We start from the raw sequence: 16194 nt of genomic DNA, 5'->3' as shown, positions 1-16194 counted from the left end.
TGCCCGTCTGTTTGTTCCTCTTTTTGGGGGGTAACATTTTGGGGGTTAAACGTGAGATCATGTAATCGTAGTGTGATGCAATAACAACTTTAAAAGGGTACATGTACTTTTTCCTAACAAAAAACACAATGTCCACAGATTTACATTAAACTTACACAGTTTGGAGATTTTGATAGTAGAAAGCTTCCCTTGAAGTTTTACTTACTGAGGTGCTGTAGTTTTTGAGAAATGAGTAAAAGTAATCTTTTGGTCTCAGCTTTAGCATGTAAAAACGTATTAACCAGTTATGCTATGGTTTTGGTATAATATAATAACTGGTTAAGGGGATTTTACATGCTAAAATAATGTTGGTCTCATGAGACCAACATGATTTTGTGACTTGTTTTACTCATTTCTCAAAAACTACACAACCTTAGTTAGTAATATTCGAAGGGAAGCTTTCCACTATCATTATCTTCGAACCCTGTAAGTTTAATATAAATCTGTGGACATTTTGAAAAAGTACCCAAATCCTTTAAAATTTAGGAATGTCCATAAAATGTGTTTGTTAGTTTGGTTTTCCGACTAAAAGGTTGGTGTTGTGTGGTACTTTCCTTTCTCGTTTTGTAGTTGTGATGAAGGGTTCACATCCCACTGTGTGCCTATCATTCATTGAATGCATTTTATCTTACCACATCTGCCATCAAGCATTAAAACGCCATTTTTCTTGGAGAAGCGCTTGCCTACGAATGTGTTTGCAATAATATATACGGCGCCCCACAAATGCTGTGTTGAATCATGATCATCATCATCATGATCATCATCATCATCATCATCATCATTTTCATCATCATTATCATCATCAAGTTTCAAATAAAAACAAATTGGGGAATAGAATAAGCTGTTTCAAACTGCTTATCATATAAAATGATCTGTGCAATAAAAATCACTATGGCCTGACCCAACCCAATAGAATCTTTTCTGGAAGGACCCTTTTTAGCGTTCGTGGAAGACTCTGCTAGGGTCGAAACGTCGCGTCTACAGCATTTCCTGCAATTAAAATAAAAGCTATTTATTATCGAATAATAACGATCACATGCTGTCTCTTCAAACACAGCTCCAACACTCTGATATCCACTTCTTGAAAAAATGTTCAACATCACTCTCTTCCAGCAGAAACTTCAAAACACGCTTGTTCATGCTTGCTTTCCCAAGAAATCCGACAACACCTTTAAACTTAGACCGGCGCCATTGAATGGCTTACAAGACATTCCCCCTTTACAAATGCTGTATTATTAATATTTGTATATTTAATATTTTAGGTTGACGTTCTCGAGGGTGAGGAGATCGAACCATCCAACAAGAAACATCACAAGATGGTTGAATCCGAGATGGACCGGCAGGACTCCAGGGTTCCCCTGAAGGATTCTGCAGCGATCTACGATAATATAACTGAGGTGGAGTACCCGGAGGACCCGGATCCGGACCAGCTAGTATGCGGTATCGGTCCGTTCCGGCCCAAGAGACTCCAGTGGTTTGCCGGAGGACCGAAGGCGTTTGCTTTCTGGTCCATGCTGTATCTCCTGATCAAGACCTCGTCAACTGTCTACCTCGGAGCCGTCGTCGGAACCATCGAGAAGCAGTTTCAGCTCTCCAGGTAGGTTGTATTTGCAATTATTTTGTAAGTCTCGGAAATCTTTTTGTTTGAAGAGCCATCCAGCATGTTAAGATATGGGGATAATTTACCCTATGATGAAGACATCATTAAATACGTAAGATGGCGTGTCATGGCCTATGCTGTAAAGAGCACCGGATTCAAGCTGTGGTGTTTCTGGTTCGAGTCCCAGCCTTGACACATGTACGATGCAAAACACTTAACCATGATAATGCGATCGTCCTTCGGATGGGACGTAAAGCACTTGGTGCCGTGTGCTGTGTATGCACGTAAAAGAACCCAGTGCACTTTTCGAAAAGAGAAGTGGTTCACCCCGGAATTCCTGGTTTGATTGGCAGCATATTGTGCCAAATCACCTTGCATTCCTTGACCTGCAACCTTATACAGCTCATTGGAACTTCCGTGCCTCTGGTGTATTAAATGAATGAATGAATCGATATTCTTTTTTCATTTCGTTTGATTTTTAAACCAAATTGACGTAATTAAATTGGTAGTTTAGTGGCTTCAAGCCAACTGATGGTATCCTCATCAACCCTTTTGGTGGTCTGAAGTCAGGGCAGTAATGAACGATGTCGATGATGGTCTGTGGGCTGCCACACTGACACAAATTTGAGCTCTTGGTATGGGGTAGCTCCGATGCTCTGGAGGTACAAGGTATATTACGGCCCGGGCCAGTTTATAAGGCGATTGAGTTGGAAGAGCCCTGCCCTTGGGTCTGAAGGATGGAGTTGGGATGAAGTCATGGAGTCCTTTCGAGGACATTGAATGACTCGATTTTGTTTTGCAAACGGTTTAACACTGTCTGTTTTTCATTTCTTTCAGTATTGAATCTGGAGCCATCATCATCTTGAACGACGCCATGGACCTCCTCTTGGTCATCTTCGTCGCCTACTTCGGCCACAAGGGTAACCGTCCCCGCATCATCGCATTCGGTCTCCTGCTAGCCGGGATCGGCATAGTTATGTGCGGCGTACCCCACTTCATGCTACCCGCCTACACCAGCATCCCCGAGGGCTGCAACGAGACGGAGAAGTTCATCGACTACTGCGCGGCGAATGAGGACAACACGGATCCTTGTGAGGTGGACTACGACAATGAGACTGCTTTCAACCCCGTGTGGTGGCTCATCATTGGACAGCTGCTACTTGGGATCGGGAATGTACCGGTCAAGCCCCTGGGAACGACGTACATTGATGATGCTGTGGGCAAGCACACCACCCCTGTGTATATAGGTATGCTCTTTCTAAAAGAAACTCCTGTGTGAGAACTGACCACGGCCCAATTTCATAGCACAACTGGTAGTGAAGTTAATTATGATCCTCTAAAAGTTAAAGTGGTGGTATTCCCAGACAATTTCCTTCCTTCTGACCAGGTAGTAGTTAAAAGGGAGGAAGGTTCGTATCTTTTCCGTCTCCCGGAAAAAAAAACCCGAACAATCTACTCCGCTGTAGTAAAGTATATAGCTAGACAGTTCTCTAAAGGACAAACTCTACCTGGCAAGTAGATACACACATGTCAAGCCAACTATATATTCATACATCACCATGCAATGCCTCAAATCCCTTGAACTTAATTAACTTGTTTATTATTCTCCTTTGTTCATCACTATGGAAATAAATATTGGTTGAATTAAACAACTTAATTCCGCTCTTTCTTTTTTAAATGTCAATACTGATATAAATACATTTTTTTGTTCTCAACCAGCCTTCCTGTTCATCGCCGTCTCCATTGGCCCTCTTCTCGGCTTCCTCTTCGGCTCCACTTTCCTCAACATCTTCGTGGACTTTGACCGTGTGCCGGCGAATGAGAGGCCGACATTCGAGCAGAACGACCCCCGGTTCATCGGGGCCTGGTGGCTCGGCTTCGTCTGCCTCGGCGGTGCGGTCATGCTACTAAGTATCCCGTTCTTTTTCTTCCCGAAACACATGCCTCAGTCCAAGGAGCGAATGGAGGAAGAGCGTGAAAAGGTAATGACACTTTGTGCCTGACAAAAGTAACTGTCATTAAAGGCACTGGAAACCTTTGGTAATAAAAGACCAGTCTTTTCACTTCGTGTATCTTGACGTATGCATAAAATAGCAAACCTGTGAAAAATTGAGCTCAATCGGTCGTCGAAGTTGCGAGATACTTATGAAAGAAAAACACCCTTGTCACACAAAGTGTTGTGCTTTCAGATGCTTGATTTCGAGACCTCAAAATCTAATTCTGCGGTCTCGAAATCAAATTCAATTTTTGTTACTTCTAAATACACCAAATGAGAAGACTGGTCATTGACAATTACCAAAGGTGTCCATGTGTCTTTAAAATAATAGGTTATAAATATAATTGTTATGATATGCACAATATTAATCCATTGTTTTGCTCTAATTTGTGCATTCCAGGCTAAGGCCCTCCTAGCAAAGGAAGACGAAGGAATCCAGATGAAGTCGATCGACGGGACATCAAATGGGCATTCTGGGAAGGAGGTTGTGACTAAACCAGAGAAGGACGAGCCATTTAAGCTTCCTCTTCATATCACATTCTGGAACGCTCTCAAAAGTAAGTACAGTCTCTAAAAAAAAAAACCTGGAATCGTTTTGTTCAACATTGTTTAAAGACACCGTTTTATAAAGACATCGTGTTATAAAGAACCCATTATAATAAAAAGACACCGTTATAGAGAACAGGAAAGGGCGTTTTGTACGGTGCTCTGGAAGAGTCATCCAAATTGTTAAAACCCTACTACATGATGATGCGATGAGGTCAGACAACTCAAAGTGAACACGCAAAGTGGTCGCTACATTTAATATACTGTAGTGGTCCCAGACTTACTTTGGTAACGTTGTTATTCAATGAAGGCCAACTGGGCCCAATTTCATAGAGCTGCTTAACGGTAAGCAAATTTTTTCGCTTAACGTAGCAAAAATAATTACTTAAAACCATTCGGATTCCAAGCTCAACGTACACTAGCTTAAGCACGTAAAGAATCTGCGCGCGGAGATTTTAGATCGTTTGCTTAAGCAAAACAGAAGAAGGCAGTGTATTTTGCACTGTGTGCATGGCCTAGGGCTGCTTAACGGTAAGCAAATATGTTGGGTTAACGTAGCAACAAGAATTGCTTAAGCGTAAACCTATTTCACCAGCGGTTGCTAGCTTAAGCACGTAAACAAACTGCGCGCGCAACATTTTAGATCGTTTGCTTAAGCGAAAAAGAAGAAGGTGCTGACAAAATGGCGGGCGAAATAAATGCGGAGTGCACTCGAGTGGCGATAAAAAAAATTAATCACCTTCTGTGTCTGATCTGTATTATTTGTAATGGTTCAAAGTGCCCCTCGAAAGGTTTACACACTTACTTGAAAGTAAACAAGAAGATAATACATTGTACAGCATGATTCTGAAGCATTTTAGACACTCGTTTATTCGCTACACCTACCATACAAACGCACGTACAATCACCGCTGTGCCGACACAATAACATCGTTTGCAATGAGTGTTGCACTATGCGCTGTGTGAATAGGGTGCTTAAGCAAAATAGAGGCTTTAAGGACCCTTTTTGTTTGCTTACCTATGTAAGCAAAAAACCTTGCTTAAGCAAGGGTATGATATGAAAAATTTGCTAGATGTGCCCGTTAAAGCCATTGGACCCTTTCGGTTCAGAAAAAAAAAAAAAGTTCACAGATTTACAAATAACTTACAGGGTTTACAGAAGGCAATGGTGAAAGACTTCTCTTGAAATATTATTCCATGAAATGCTTTACTTTGTGAGAAAACAGCAAAACAATATAAATTCTCGTTAACGAGAATTACGGATTTATTTTAAATACATGTCATGACACGGCGAAACGCGCGGAAACAAGGGTGGGATTTTCCGTTGTTTTCTCCCGACTCCGATGACCGATTGAGCCTAAATTTTCACAGGTTTCTTATTTGATATAGAAGTTGTGGTACACAAAGTGTGGGCCTTGGACAACACTGTTTACCGAAAGGGTCCAATGGCTTTAAGCACAAAATCGACCGTTACGGGATGCAGCTCTTTGAAACTGGGCCCGGCGCTTAAACAGGGTGCTTAAGCAATGGGTCTTTAAGGACCCTTTTTGCTTGCTTGCCTCGCCGTTTTAAGCAAAAAACCTTGCTTAAGCAAGGCTATGAAATGAAAAACTTGCTAGGTGCACCCGTTAAGCACAAAATCGACCGTTAAGCAGCTCTATGAAATTGGGACCAGGTTTATCTAACTGAGGAAAGAGACGTCCTGCCTCAGTTTCAAGAATAAACTTAAGATCCATCTCTGTTATTTTGCATCTTATACAGTTCGCAGATGTCAGCTTATAGTTAGGGTTTTCTGCGCCAGGAGCGTCACCTTTGATGACAGACATGCCGCCTTAAGTGCTATTCACACGACATCAATTTAACTGTGGTTCCTTGCTGAAATTTAGCATGGTTATAAAATGTAGCAGTGTTTTAAAATATTTATTTTAGCAAGATAACTTGGACAGCAGAAACAATTGATGTCCCTTCACACGGGGTACATTTTGTCAACTTTTACAACCGTGCTAACATTTAGCAAGGGACCCTTGCTTAATTGATATCGTGTGAAAGGGGGCTTTATAAGACTTCATTATTAACACCTTTGTGTCTCTCTCACCCACCGTAGAGATGTACCACAGCTACAAAAGAATGGCGTTGAATCTCGGTCTGTTTTTGCTATGTCTGTCATCGGCCATGGAGGGTGCAAATGCTGCCGCCAACGGCAGCTTCTCCCTGAAATACTACAATGTGGCGTTTGCAGTGTCTCCAGCTTTGTCATCCATGCTTGCGAGTAAGTCAAAATATTGTATGATGTCTTGAACCCCGTATACATAAAGCAATGTTGGGTGTTATAAATGAATCCAGACGACGGGACCCGATCATTTATCTGAGGGATTACAATAACTTGAAACTGGCTTCACAACTTATTTCTCTTTGGATAAAATACACTTTGAAGTTCGGTTGTCAACTTCCCAAAGATCAGTCTCCTGAAGATGACTAGAGCAAGCTAGTCGAAACGTTGAGACCGATAAGAACCCACTCTGCAGTAGTGAAGTCAATAACGACCCACTAAAGTAGTAGTCCCAGCTATGTTCTACCTTCCGCCCAGGTAGTAGCTAGACTAGCAGGACATTTATTATCAGAACTGAGAAGTCTTCCGAATTCCAAAAATTTACTCCGCAGTTATGGAATATAAATCAAGACAGTTCTCTAAAGAACAAAATCGTGGCAAGTAAATACACCCATTGAGATACTGCAAACAAATACTGTGTTGATATATTTATGTATCAATATCTCGACAGGATCCTTAACGGTGAGGGCGTTAAGCCAAGGGTTCTTGATTGTTGGTGGAGTGCAGATCGGACACAAAAGTGCTATCATGAACAAAACTTGGAGAACTGAAAAGGCTGAAGACAAGACAACTGGAACTTAATTGTTTCGGGAGTTAATAAGCCCCTTTCACACGAGAGCAATTTAGCAAGGGTTCCTTCCTTGCTAAAATTGTAGCATGGTTGAAAAATATACAAAACGTACCTCGTGTGAAAGGTCGAAATTTGTTGGTCCAAATTTCCGTGCAAAATCATGTCAAACATAGCTACATTTTACAACCATGCTAATTTTAAGCAGGGGGTCCCAATTAAATTTCTGTCGTGTGAACAGCACTTCATCAGACAAGTAAAAACTCGCACTATACAATGCCTCAAATCCCATCACTGTTGATCTTCTCATGTGTCACCTGTTTTTCTTAATTACAGTCATCGTTTTCCCCTTCAATCTGGTCGGATGCATGGTCGGTGGTTTCATCATCAAACGTCGCAAATGGGCCCCCGAGAAGTGCGCCCTGTTCCTCCTCTTCGGCGACGTGGTCAGCATCATCTTCATCCCGGTCTTTTTGACCTTTGGCTGTCAGACGCAGGCTGTTGCGGGCATCTCGGCTGATTATATGGCGCCCACAAGGTTTGATGGGATGACAGGAACACTGCAGTAAGCTATAAACTAGGGCAACATATATAGATTGGGCAAGGATAAAGACAGGTCCCAGCTTCTCAGATCCACTGATTACATTGGATACAGTGATAAGGATAAACGTGTGCCCAAACAGTACACTGCTCTGGCCGTGTCCGAAACGGCGACTTCGGCTACAGCTACGGCTAGATCGCGCGCGTCTGCCTATTCTTCAACACTGGCCGACGCGCTGTTCTAGACGTAGCTGTAGCCGAAGCCGTCGTTTCGGACACGGCCTAAATTCCGTAATAGAATCGTTTTATTCACGAGCCTTGAGGAATGACGTCAGACGTTCAGGCTACACATTTTATGTAGTATTCTCACTTGGTGTGTTCAAACATAACATGTATTAAAGAACAAATCTGCGAAAATTTTGACTTAATTGGTCATCGAAGCTGCAAGAGAATAACGAAAGAAAAAACACCATTGTTGCACAATTTATGTGCCTCAGATGCCCATGAAACAAGAGGCGTCAGGCCTTGACACTGTTAATCAATTAAAAATAAAATATTGACCTATATCATAGTAGTAAAGAAGACATAAGTGGACAGTGGCCAATATTTACAAAAAGTAGAAATTCACTCATAGAATGCGCACGTCCAATCTCAAACTAATTTACTATAACAGTTGATGTTGTTATTTCCAGACCCATAACACTGGAAGACTCCGTACAGCAGGCAGTTTCAGAGTGTAACATGGACTGTACGTGCGGGGGAGAAGCCTACGAGCCAGTATGCGGATCGGATGGCCTCACGTATGCTTCACCATGCTATGCTGGATGCCAAGCAGTGAATAGAACACAAATGGACTCACTCAACAGAACAATTTATGTAAGAACATTACTGACGATGACTAGAGCAAGCTAGTCGAAACGTTGAGACAAATTTCAAGAAGTGACTCCGCGGTAGTACAGTTAATTACGATCCTATAAGCTAAAGTAGTAGTCCCAGCCTATTTTCTATACCATCCGCCCAGGTAGTAGTTAAAGCCATTGGACCCTTTCGGTAAACAGTGTTGTCCAAGGCCCACACTTTGTGTTCCACAACTTCTATATCAAATAACAAACCTGTGAAAATTTAGGCTCAATCGGTCATCAGAGTCGGGAGAAAACAACGGAAAAACCCACCCTTGTTTCCGCGCGTTTCGCCGTGTCATGACGTGTGTTTAAAATTAATCCGTAATTCTCGTTAACGGGAATTTATATTGTTTTGCTGTTTTCTCAAAAAGTAAAGCATTTCATGGAATAATATTTCAAGAGAAGTCTTTCACCATTGCCTTCTGTAAACCCTGTAAGTTATTTGTAAATCTGTGATTTTTTTTTCTGAACCGAAAGGGTCCAATGGCTTTAAACAGCCTGCAGGACAGTTCTTTTTAGAACTGAAAAGTCTCCCGAACATCCGATAAATCTACTCCGCGGTAGTAGAATAAAAAAAGACAGTTCTCTAAAGAGCAAACTCTACCTAGCAAGTAGATACACACATGGTGTTACTGGAAACCAAATATAAAGCAAGACAGTTCTCTAAAGAACAAACTCTACCTGGCAAGTAGATACACACATGGTGTTACCGCAAACCAAAGTTGATACCCAACCAATGCAATGCCTCAAATCCTTTCTCCAGAAGACGATCAGAGCATACTGATCAAAACGTCGAGTTGAAACCAACGGTACTTTTCAGAACCACCCCAACTCATTAGAGATAGTCATTACATGGTGTTACCGCAAACCTTACTATAATGCCTCAAAATCCTATAATAGTACTGTAAGTATTACAAAGTCCCAGTGCAGGATTGGTAGGGGCGAAAAAATAAGTCACTTATGGTTTGTATGATCAACAACTTATACATGAAATAACAAACCTATGAAAATGTTGGTTTAATCCGCTGATGGGTGAGTCAGTCAAAAAAACGGAAAATTATGCCCAGTTTGTAGCATGTTAACGCGTTGTCATTTAATTTTGGTTGATACAACCGAAATCAGCTGTTTTTGTTGTTTATTTGTTAAGTTTTCAGAGACATTTTTGTTTACATGTCTTCATTAAAGGCATTGAACACTATTAGTGCTCAAAATAACGAGCAATGGAGAGCTGCTGATGTGTAAACCATTGTTTAAGCTGCTCTCTCTGAAGTATCATATTTTTGGCAAAAGAAGTAATTTCTTACTCAAATAATAAAAATCTTCAGCTGAAGCCCTTTATTATACACACTGAAAGCACACACATTTTGTGGAAGAAGGGTGTTTTCCTTTCATTGCAATTGCGTCCAGATTTTCACAGAGTTATTATGTTGGTACGCACCAAGTGAGAACACATGTGGTCTCAGACTTTTACCAAAATGTGTCCGGTGTCTTTAAAGGCAGTGGACACTATTGTTATTTACTCAAAATAATTATTAGCATATAACCTTACTTGGTAACGAGTAATGGGGAGAGGTTGATGGTTTAAAACATTGTGAGAAACGGCTCCCTCTGAAGTGACGTAGTTTTCGAGAGAGAAGTAATTTTCCACGGATTTGATTTCGAGACCTCAAGTTTAGAATTTGAGGTCTCGAAATCAAGCATCTGAAAGCACACAACTTCGTGTGACAAGGGTGTTCTTTTCTTTCATTATTATCTCGCAACTTCGACAACCAATTGAGCTCAAATTTTCACAGGTTAGTTATTTTATGTACAAGTGAGAAGACTGGTCTTTTACAATTACCAATAGTGTCCACTGTCTTTAACGTTAATTATTTGAATATACAACCAAGTATAATGAGAGCAATACATTTATGATTTTGTATTTTCAGAGCTTTTATGACTGCACCTGTATCACCCCATCACCCGGGCTCGCGAACGGGACAGCAATTGATGGAGAGTGCGCACCTGACTGTCAAGACTGGCAGGTGCCTGTACTCATCTTCAGCAGTATTGTACTAATCTTCGCCAGTGGACTGGGGCAGAGTGGACTGGTCCTAATCACATTGAGGTTAGTTTAAAGGCAGTGGAAACTATTTGGTAATTGTCAAAGACTAGCCTTCACAGTTAAGGTATCTCAACATATGCATAAAGTAACAAAGCTGTGAAAATTTGAGCTCAATCGGTCATCGAACTTCCGGGATAATAATGAAAGAAAAAAAAACACCCTTGTCACACGAAGTTGTGTGCGTTTAGATAGTTGATTTCGAGGCCTCAAGTTCGTAACTCGAAATCAAATTCGTGGAAAAGTACTTCTCTCTCGAAAACTATGGCACTTCAGAGGGAGCCATTTCTCACAATGTTTTATACCATCAACCTCTCCCCATTACTGGTCACCAAGAAAGGTTTTATGCTAATAACTATTTTGAGTGATTACCAATAGTGTCCACTGCCTTTAAAGGCAGTGGACCCATCCCATAAATTATATTAAAGGCAGTGGACACTATTGGTAATTACTCAAAAATAATTATTAGCATAAAACCTTTCTTGATTACGAGTAGTGGGGAGAGTTTGATAGTAATAAACATTGTCAGAAACAGCTCCCTCGCCCTCTGAAGTGACGTAGTTTTCGAGAAAGAAGTGTTTTCCACGAATTTGATTTCGAGACCTCAGATTTAGAATTTGAGGTCTCGAAATCGAGCATCTGAAAGCACACAACTACGTGTGACAAGGGTGCGACAAGGGTGTTTTTTCTTACTTTCATTATTATATCTCGCAACTTCGACTACCGATTGAGCTCAAATTTTCACAGGTTTGTTATTTGATGCACATGTTGAGATACACCAAGTGAGAAGAATATTTTTGGCAATTACCAGTCGGCCCTGTTTTGGTAAAACGATGTATCTCAAAAAAGCTAATTTCAAGAAAAATAGGTTTAAAGTTGAAATAACTGCCTTTTTGTTTCAGAATATTGGATTGTCATTTTGTTAAAGTTTTTCACTAATGTAATAATTGAAAATAAGTTTCCATATTTTGTTATAAGTTTTTGAACATTATTGAAGAAACTGTTACAGTTTATTCAAAGATACATCATTTCACCGAAATAATGCACACTCACAGGAAAGCGTATGTCGTCAAACTGGTGCATAACAATGGTATACTAAAAAGCATTTGGGATGTTGATTAATTTGCTCAAATGGTGTATGTCAGAGAGATACACCATTTTACCATATTTTTAGTTTGTAAAATAAGTGTAAGTGTGACATACATCTTTTTTGTGAATTAAAGTCACAAACTTTGAGTTGTACAGGTCAACATACAGTTTGTATCTTCTGAACCACTCATCCGTTGACGATAAGATTTTCAGAATCGGAAAGAGTGCCCTCACTTTACTGGGAAATGGCTTTATCTCAAAATTTCAAAAAAATGACTTACATCGTTTAACCAAAACAGGGCCGCAGTAGTGCCCAGTGTCTTTAAAACCCCAAACCCCAAATAGTTTTTACTGGAATCAATCTCTAACCCAACACATTCCAACAGCTTAAACCACCATGTACTGGGAACTGTACCCACTCAAACAAAATGAAACAGTTTGCTTAGTACACGCTCTAACAAATTCCAGCAGGCCTTTTTGTTTGATTTTGTTGGAGTGTGTACACTTGGTGTGTGTAAAAAAATTGTTCAGTGAAATCACCGAGTACCTTACACAAGATAAACAAACAATATCTATGTACTTTTGGAAGTTTTTTTGTTATGTGGGACAAATAGCACAGTTCACAATAACCGTCCCAATGCGCTTTACATTAGTGCCCCGGTCATTATTGGGTCCATGTATTCTTTCTCGGCTCACTTCGGGAGTTAACAAGTCAAGTGCTATATATTTATAATAATATATAAAAAAAAAATACCGAATATATCTGTTAAAATGTGAATATTTTTGCTCCCATCCGTAGAATCGTTGAAGATGACATGAGATCAGCCGCCCTCGGTTTCCAGACACTGTTCCTGAATCTCTTGGGTAAATATTAAACTTCAGACTTGTGTCTTAATTCAGCCTTTTTAGGTCAGCCTGATGAAGAAAATAAGCTGCTATTTTGTCCGCATTTTAACAAAGAAAACAAGCTCATTGATCCACTTCTGTAGTGCTGAGGACACTGTTCCTAAAAATCTCTGTGAGTTTTGAACCCTAGAGGGCTACTGAAAGGTGGGAACGGAATCAAACTCCGTAATAACGGATTTTTAATCCGCAGTGACACAGACAGATTGTGAATCCGTAAGAATGGATTGAAGTTTGTGATTATAGTTGTTATTTTGTTTGCACTAAGGTGCTTAAAGGCAGTGGACACTATTGGTAATTACTCAAAACAAATATTACTTTACCTTACTTGGTAACGAGTAATGGGGAGAGGTTGATAGTATAAAACATTGTGAGAAACGGCTCCCTCTGAAGTAACGTAATTTTCGAGAGAGAAGTAAATTTCCACGAGTTTGATTTCGAGACCTCAGAATTAGATCAAGCATCTGAAAGCACACAACTTCGTGTAATCGAGCTCAAATGTTCCAAGGTTTTTTGTATGCATATGTTGAGATACACCAAGTGATCCGACAGGTCTTTGACAATAACCAATAGTGTCCAGTGTCTTTAAATTCGTATAGTTTCATGTCAGTTGATTTTTTTCTTAGCAAGTAGATACACATTGTGTTTTTAAAATACCGCAAACCAAAATACACCTAGCATTTTTTCCTTTGCTTTTCTTTTTATAAGGTTACTTCCCAGCGCCCGTCTACTTCGGAGCGGCAATCAACTCGGCCTGTATTCTATGGGGCTACCAGAACGAGGAGAGGGGTGCGTGCTGGGTGTATGACCGTACCGGGATACGCTTCGCTTTCCAGGGTCTGGTCGGCATCCTGAAAGTCGTCTCTAGCTTTCTGTTCGTGGGCGTCTACTTTGCCATCCGCAACAAGAGGGTGAGTATAGGTTACATATTATAGTTAATTTAATTTTTGGGGTTGAACAAAGACTTGCAGTTTCCCTTTGGGGTTTATATTTATATGTGAAACAAAAGTCGAATCGGTGATCCCCTGGCTGCCGCCTCCCAGGTTATGACAAAATATAAAAAGATATTGACTAAATAGGAACATCGCCAATATAGGGCTAGATAGCTCTCATTTGGTAGAGCGCCGGCATGTTAATCCGGAGGTCGTTGGTTCGAATCCCACTCTGGTAAATTCTAGAGTTCAATCCTCAAAAACATTTTAAAATTTACCCAGTCAGTTTCCCTTGTGGTTTATATTTATATTATTCATAGGCAAATGTCAAAGAAAGATACGTTTTTGGATACAGGTCTATTGCTGAGAAAACGGCAACAAAGCATTCACAAGGTTGTGGGTTCAAATCCTGAGCTAACCGCTGATTTCACAATGACTAGAATAAATATTGTTGTCTAGGTACTGACTCACAACTTCTTGATTTATGCAATTCATAATCATAGACATTAAACCAATGTTTGTATGATAGAGATTGGTTGTTGCCAGCTTGGTGTGTATATGATCCCCTTGTGGGAGTTTGCCGAGTTCCCATAAGGGAACACGTTGCCTTGGATCGGACGAGTTGGTCTATAAAAAGCGTTTGTAACCGTTTAAAAAAAAAATGCATATGGTTGGAAAGATGTTGTAAAAGTAGAATACAATGATCCACACAATGATGCCCCGAAATTGTGTGGTTTTCCTTTTACTTTGCGAACTAACACGGTCGGCCATTTATAGGATTAAAAAAATTGACTCCCATAAATGGCCGACCGTGTTAGTCGACGAGGTAAAAGGAAAACCATGCAATTTCGAGGCATGTTTGTGTTGATCATTGTATTCTACTTTTACAACATCTTTCTACCCATATGCATTTTATAACAAACGGTTACAAACGCTTTTCAAGACCAACTCGACCGATCCAAGGCAACGTGTTCCTTTAACAGTCATAGTTGTTTTCACAAGGTCAAATCAATCCACGTTTAGCGTTGAAGTGTCGTGGCCGAGCTGTTAAGAGCACCGAATTCAAACTCTGGCGTTTCTGATCAGAAGAGTGTGGGTTTGAGTCCCAGTCGTGACACTTGTGTCCTAAGCAAGACACTTAACAGTTGCTTCGTCCTTCGGACGGGACGTAAGGCCGCTGGTCCCGTGTGTTGTGTAATTCACGTAAACGATCCATGTAATACTTATCGCTTAGAGAAGGGGTTTGCCCAATGTTCCTGGCAAAGGCTGCTGATTGTGCCTTTGTATGATGTAATAATAATAACAATAACCAATCCTTTGTTAATTTGATGTATAATATATATTTGTTTTTATTTCAGAGACGAGATGAAAGTGAGGTTTCCGAAAAGGAGAAGTCGGTGGCCTAAACGCGCATGCGCAAACCATCTTAAATTGCCAACACTGTCACCAAGTGACAGATTTGAGAAGACAAACCCGACGAGACAGGAGTCGCTAAAAACGAACTGTTGTTACAAACCATCTCGTTTAAAACAGTCAAACCTCGTTATAAAGATGTTCTGCTTGTAACGAGTACATTATGAAGTCCAAAATTACCATGTGTTCCTTTGTTTTGTTCTCCTCTTAAAAATTTTTGTTCTTACTATAATTATAAAGAGATTATAGTTTGGCCAGTCCTCTGGGATCTTAGTCGACTGTAAACTCGTTGTTTGTTTTGTTTTTTCGTTGTCGTTGTCCTTGCATTGTCGTTGTTTTTGAAATTTTTGTTTAAAGGTCTAACTCCCCCAGAAAGAACTTCTTTCAATTTGGAATTGTGCCAGATTTGAATGATTTTTGTTTCTTCAAGTCTACAGTGTTATTATACGTTCGAATATAAGGTGAAATTGACCCCAGATGCAGAACTGGTCACAGTGCCTTTATATGTTTTAAGAATTAAAATGGTAATCAATATCTGTTCAAATCGGGAAATGCTGAAATAATGAAATTGTAAATTAGTAAGATAATATGTTAAATATTCCTTTTGACCTTAGCATAATGAAAACATTCAACCCTAATTCTAACCCTACATGTAATGCAATATCTATAAGTCTACCCTAACCGTCACTCTTACCCTAACCCTATAAAGCCTAAAGCCTATAACTACTCCGAACCCACAAAGATTCATTATCGTTTGACAACTTTGTATAGCCATTGCTTTTAAAGAGGTAGACACTATTGGTAATAATTAAAAATAATTGTTAGCATAAAACCTTACTTGGTGACGAGCAATGGGGAGAGGTTTATAATATAAAACATCTCGAAATCAACCATCTAAAAACGAACACAACTTCGTGTGACAAGGGTGCATGGTTTTTCTTTCATTATTATATCGCAACTTCGACGACCAATTGAGCTCAAACTTTCACAGGTTTGTTATTTTATGCATATGTTGAGATACACCAAGTGAGAAGACTGGTCTTTGACAATATTGCCAATAGTGTCCAGTGTCTTCAAAATACATACCCCAAATTAGCCGTCATTTCCAAAAGTGGTGACTCACTTGTAATTTTGTTTCCATAAATTTCAAGACTCTGAATCCACAAGCTTGGGACTCAGTTTCCAAAATATGATTGACTCACGCTCACATTAGTTGTGTTTTAGAGTCCTCAAGATC

General features: G+C 40.1%; 1 protein-coding gene across 3 annotated transcripts in view; it reads left to right on the top strand.

Moving 5' to 3' along the window:
- LOC117304957 (solute carrier organic anion transporter family member 2A1-like) overlaps positions 1–15420 on the top strand; it is a 38027-nt gene extending 22607 nt beyond the window's left edge. For all 3 annotated transcript variants that reach the window (XM_033789615.1, XM_033789614.1, XM_033789612.1), the window contains 11 exons: positions 1302–1636; positions 2477–2886; positions 3359–3621; positions 4036–4192; positions 6285–6449; positions 7414–7642; positions 8310–8493; positions 10448–10626; positions 12509–12573; positions 13321–13523; positions 14903–15420. In XM_033789615.1, the coding sequence (XP_033645506.1) occupies positions 1356–1636; positions 2477–2886; positions 3359–3621; positions 4036–4192; positions 6285–6449; positions 7414–7642; positions 8310–8493; positions 10448–10626; positions 12509–12573; positions 13321–13523; positions 14903–14950 (2184 nt within the window). In that variant the 5' untranslated portion in view covers positions 1302–1355 and the 3' untranslated portion in view covers positions 14951–15420. The remainder of the gene's footprint in view (positions 1–1301; positions 1637–2476; positions 2887–3358; positions 3622–4035; positions 4193–6284; positions 6450–7413; positions 7643–8309; positions 8494–10447; positions 10627–12508; positions 12574–13320; positions 13524–14902) is intronic.
- Positions 15421–16194: the final 774 nt, after the last annotated feature.

This window comes from Asterias rubens, chromosome 22 (assembly GCF_902459465.1).
Source record: "Asterias rubens chromosome 22, eAstRub1.3, whole genome shotgun sequence".
In the NCBI taxonomy this organism is placed as follows: domain Eukaryota; kingdom Metazoa; phylum Echinodermata; class Asteroidea; order Forcipulatida; family Asteriidae; genus Asterias; species Asterias rubens.
This window is presented reverse-complemented; position numbering and strand designations above follow the sequence as displayed.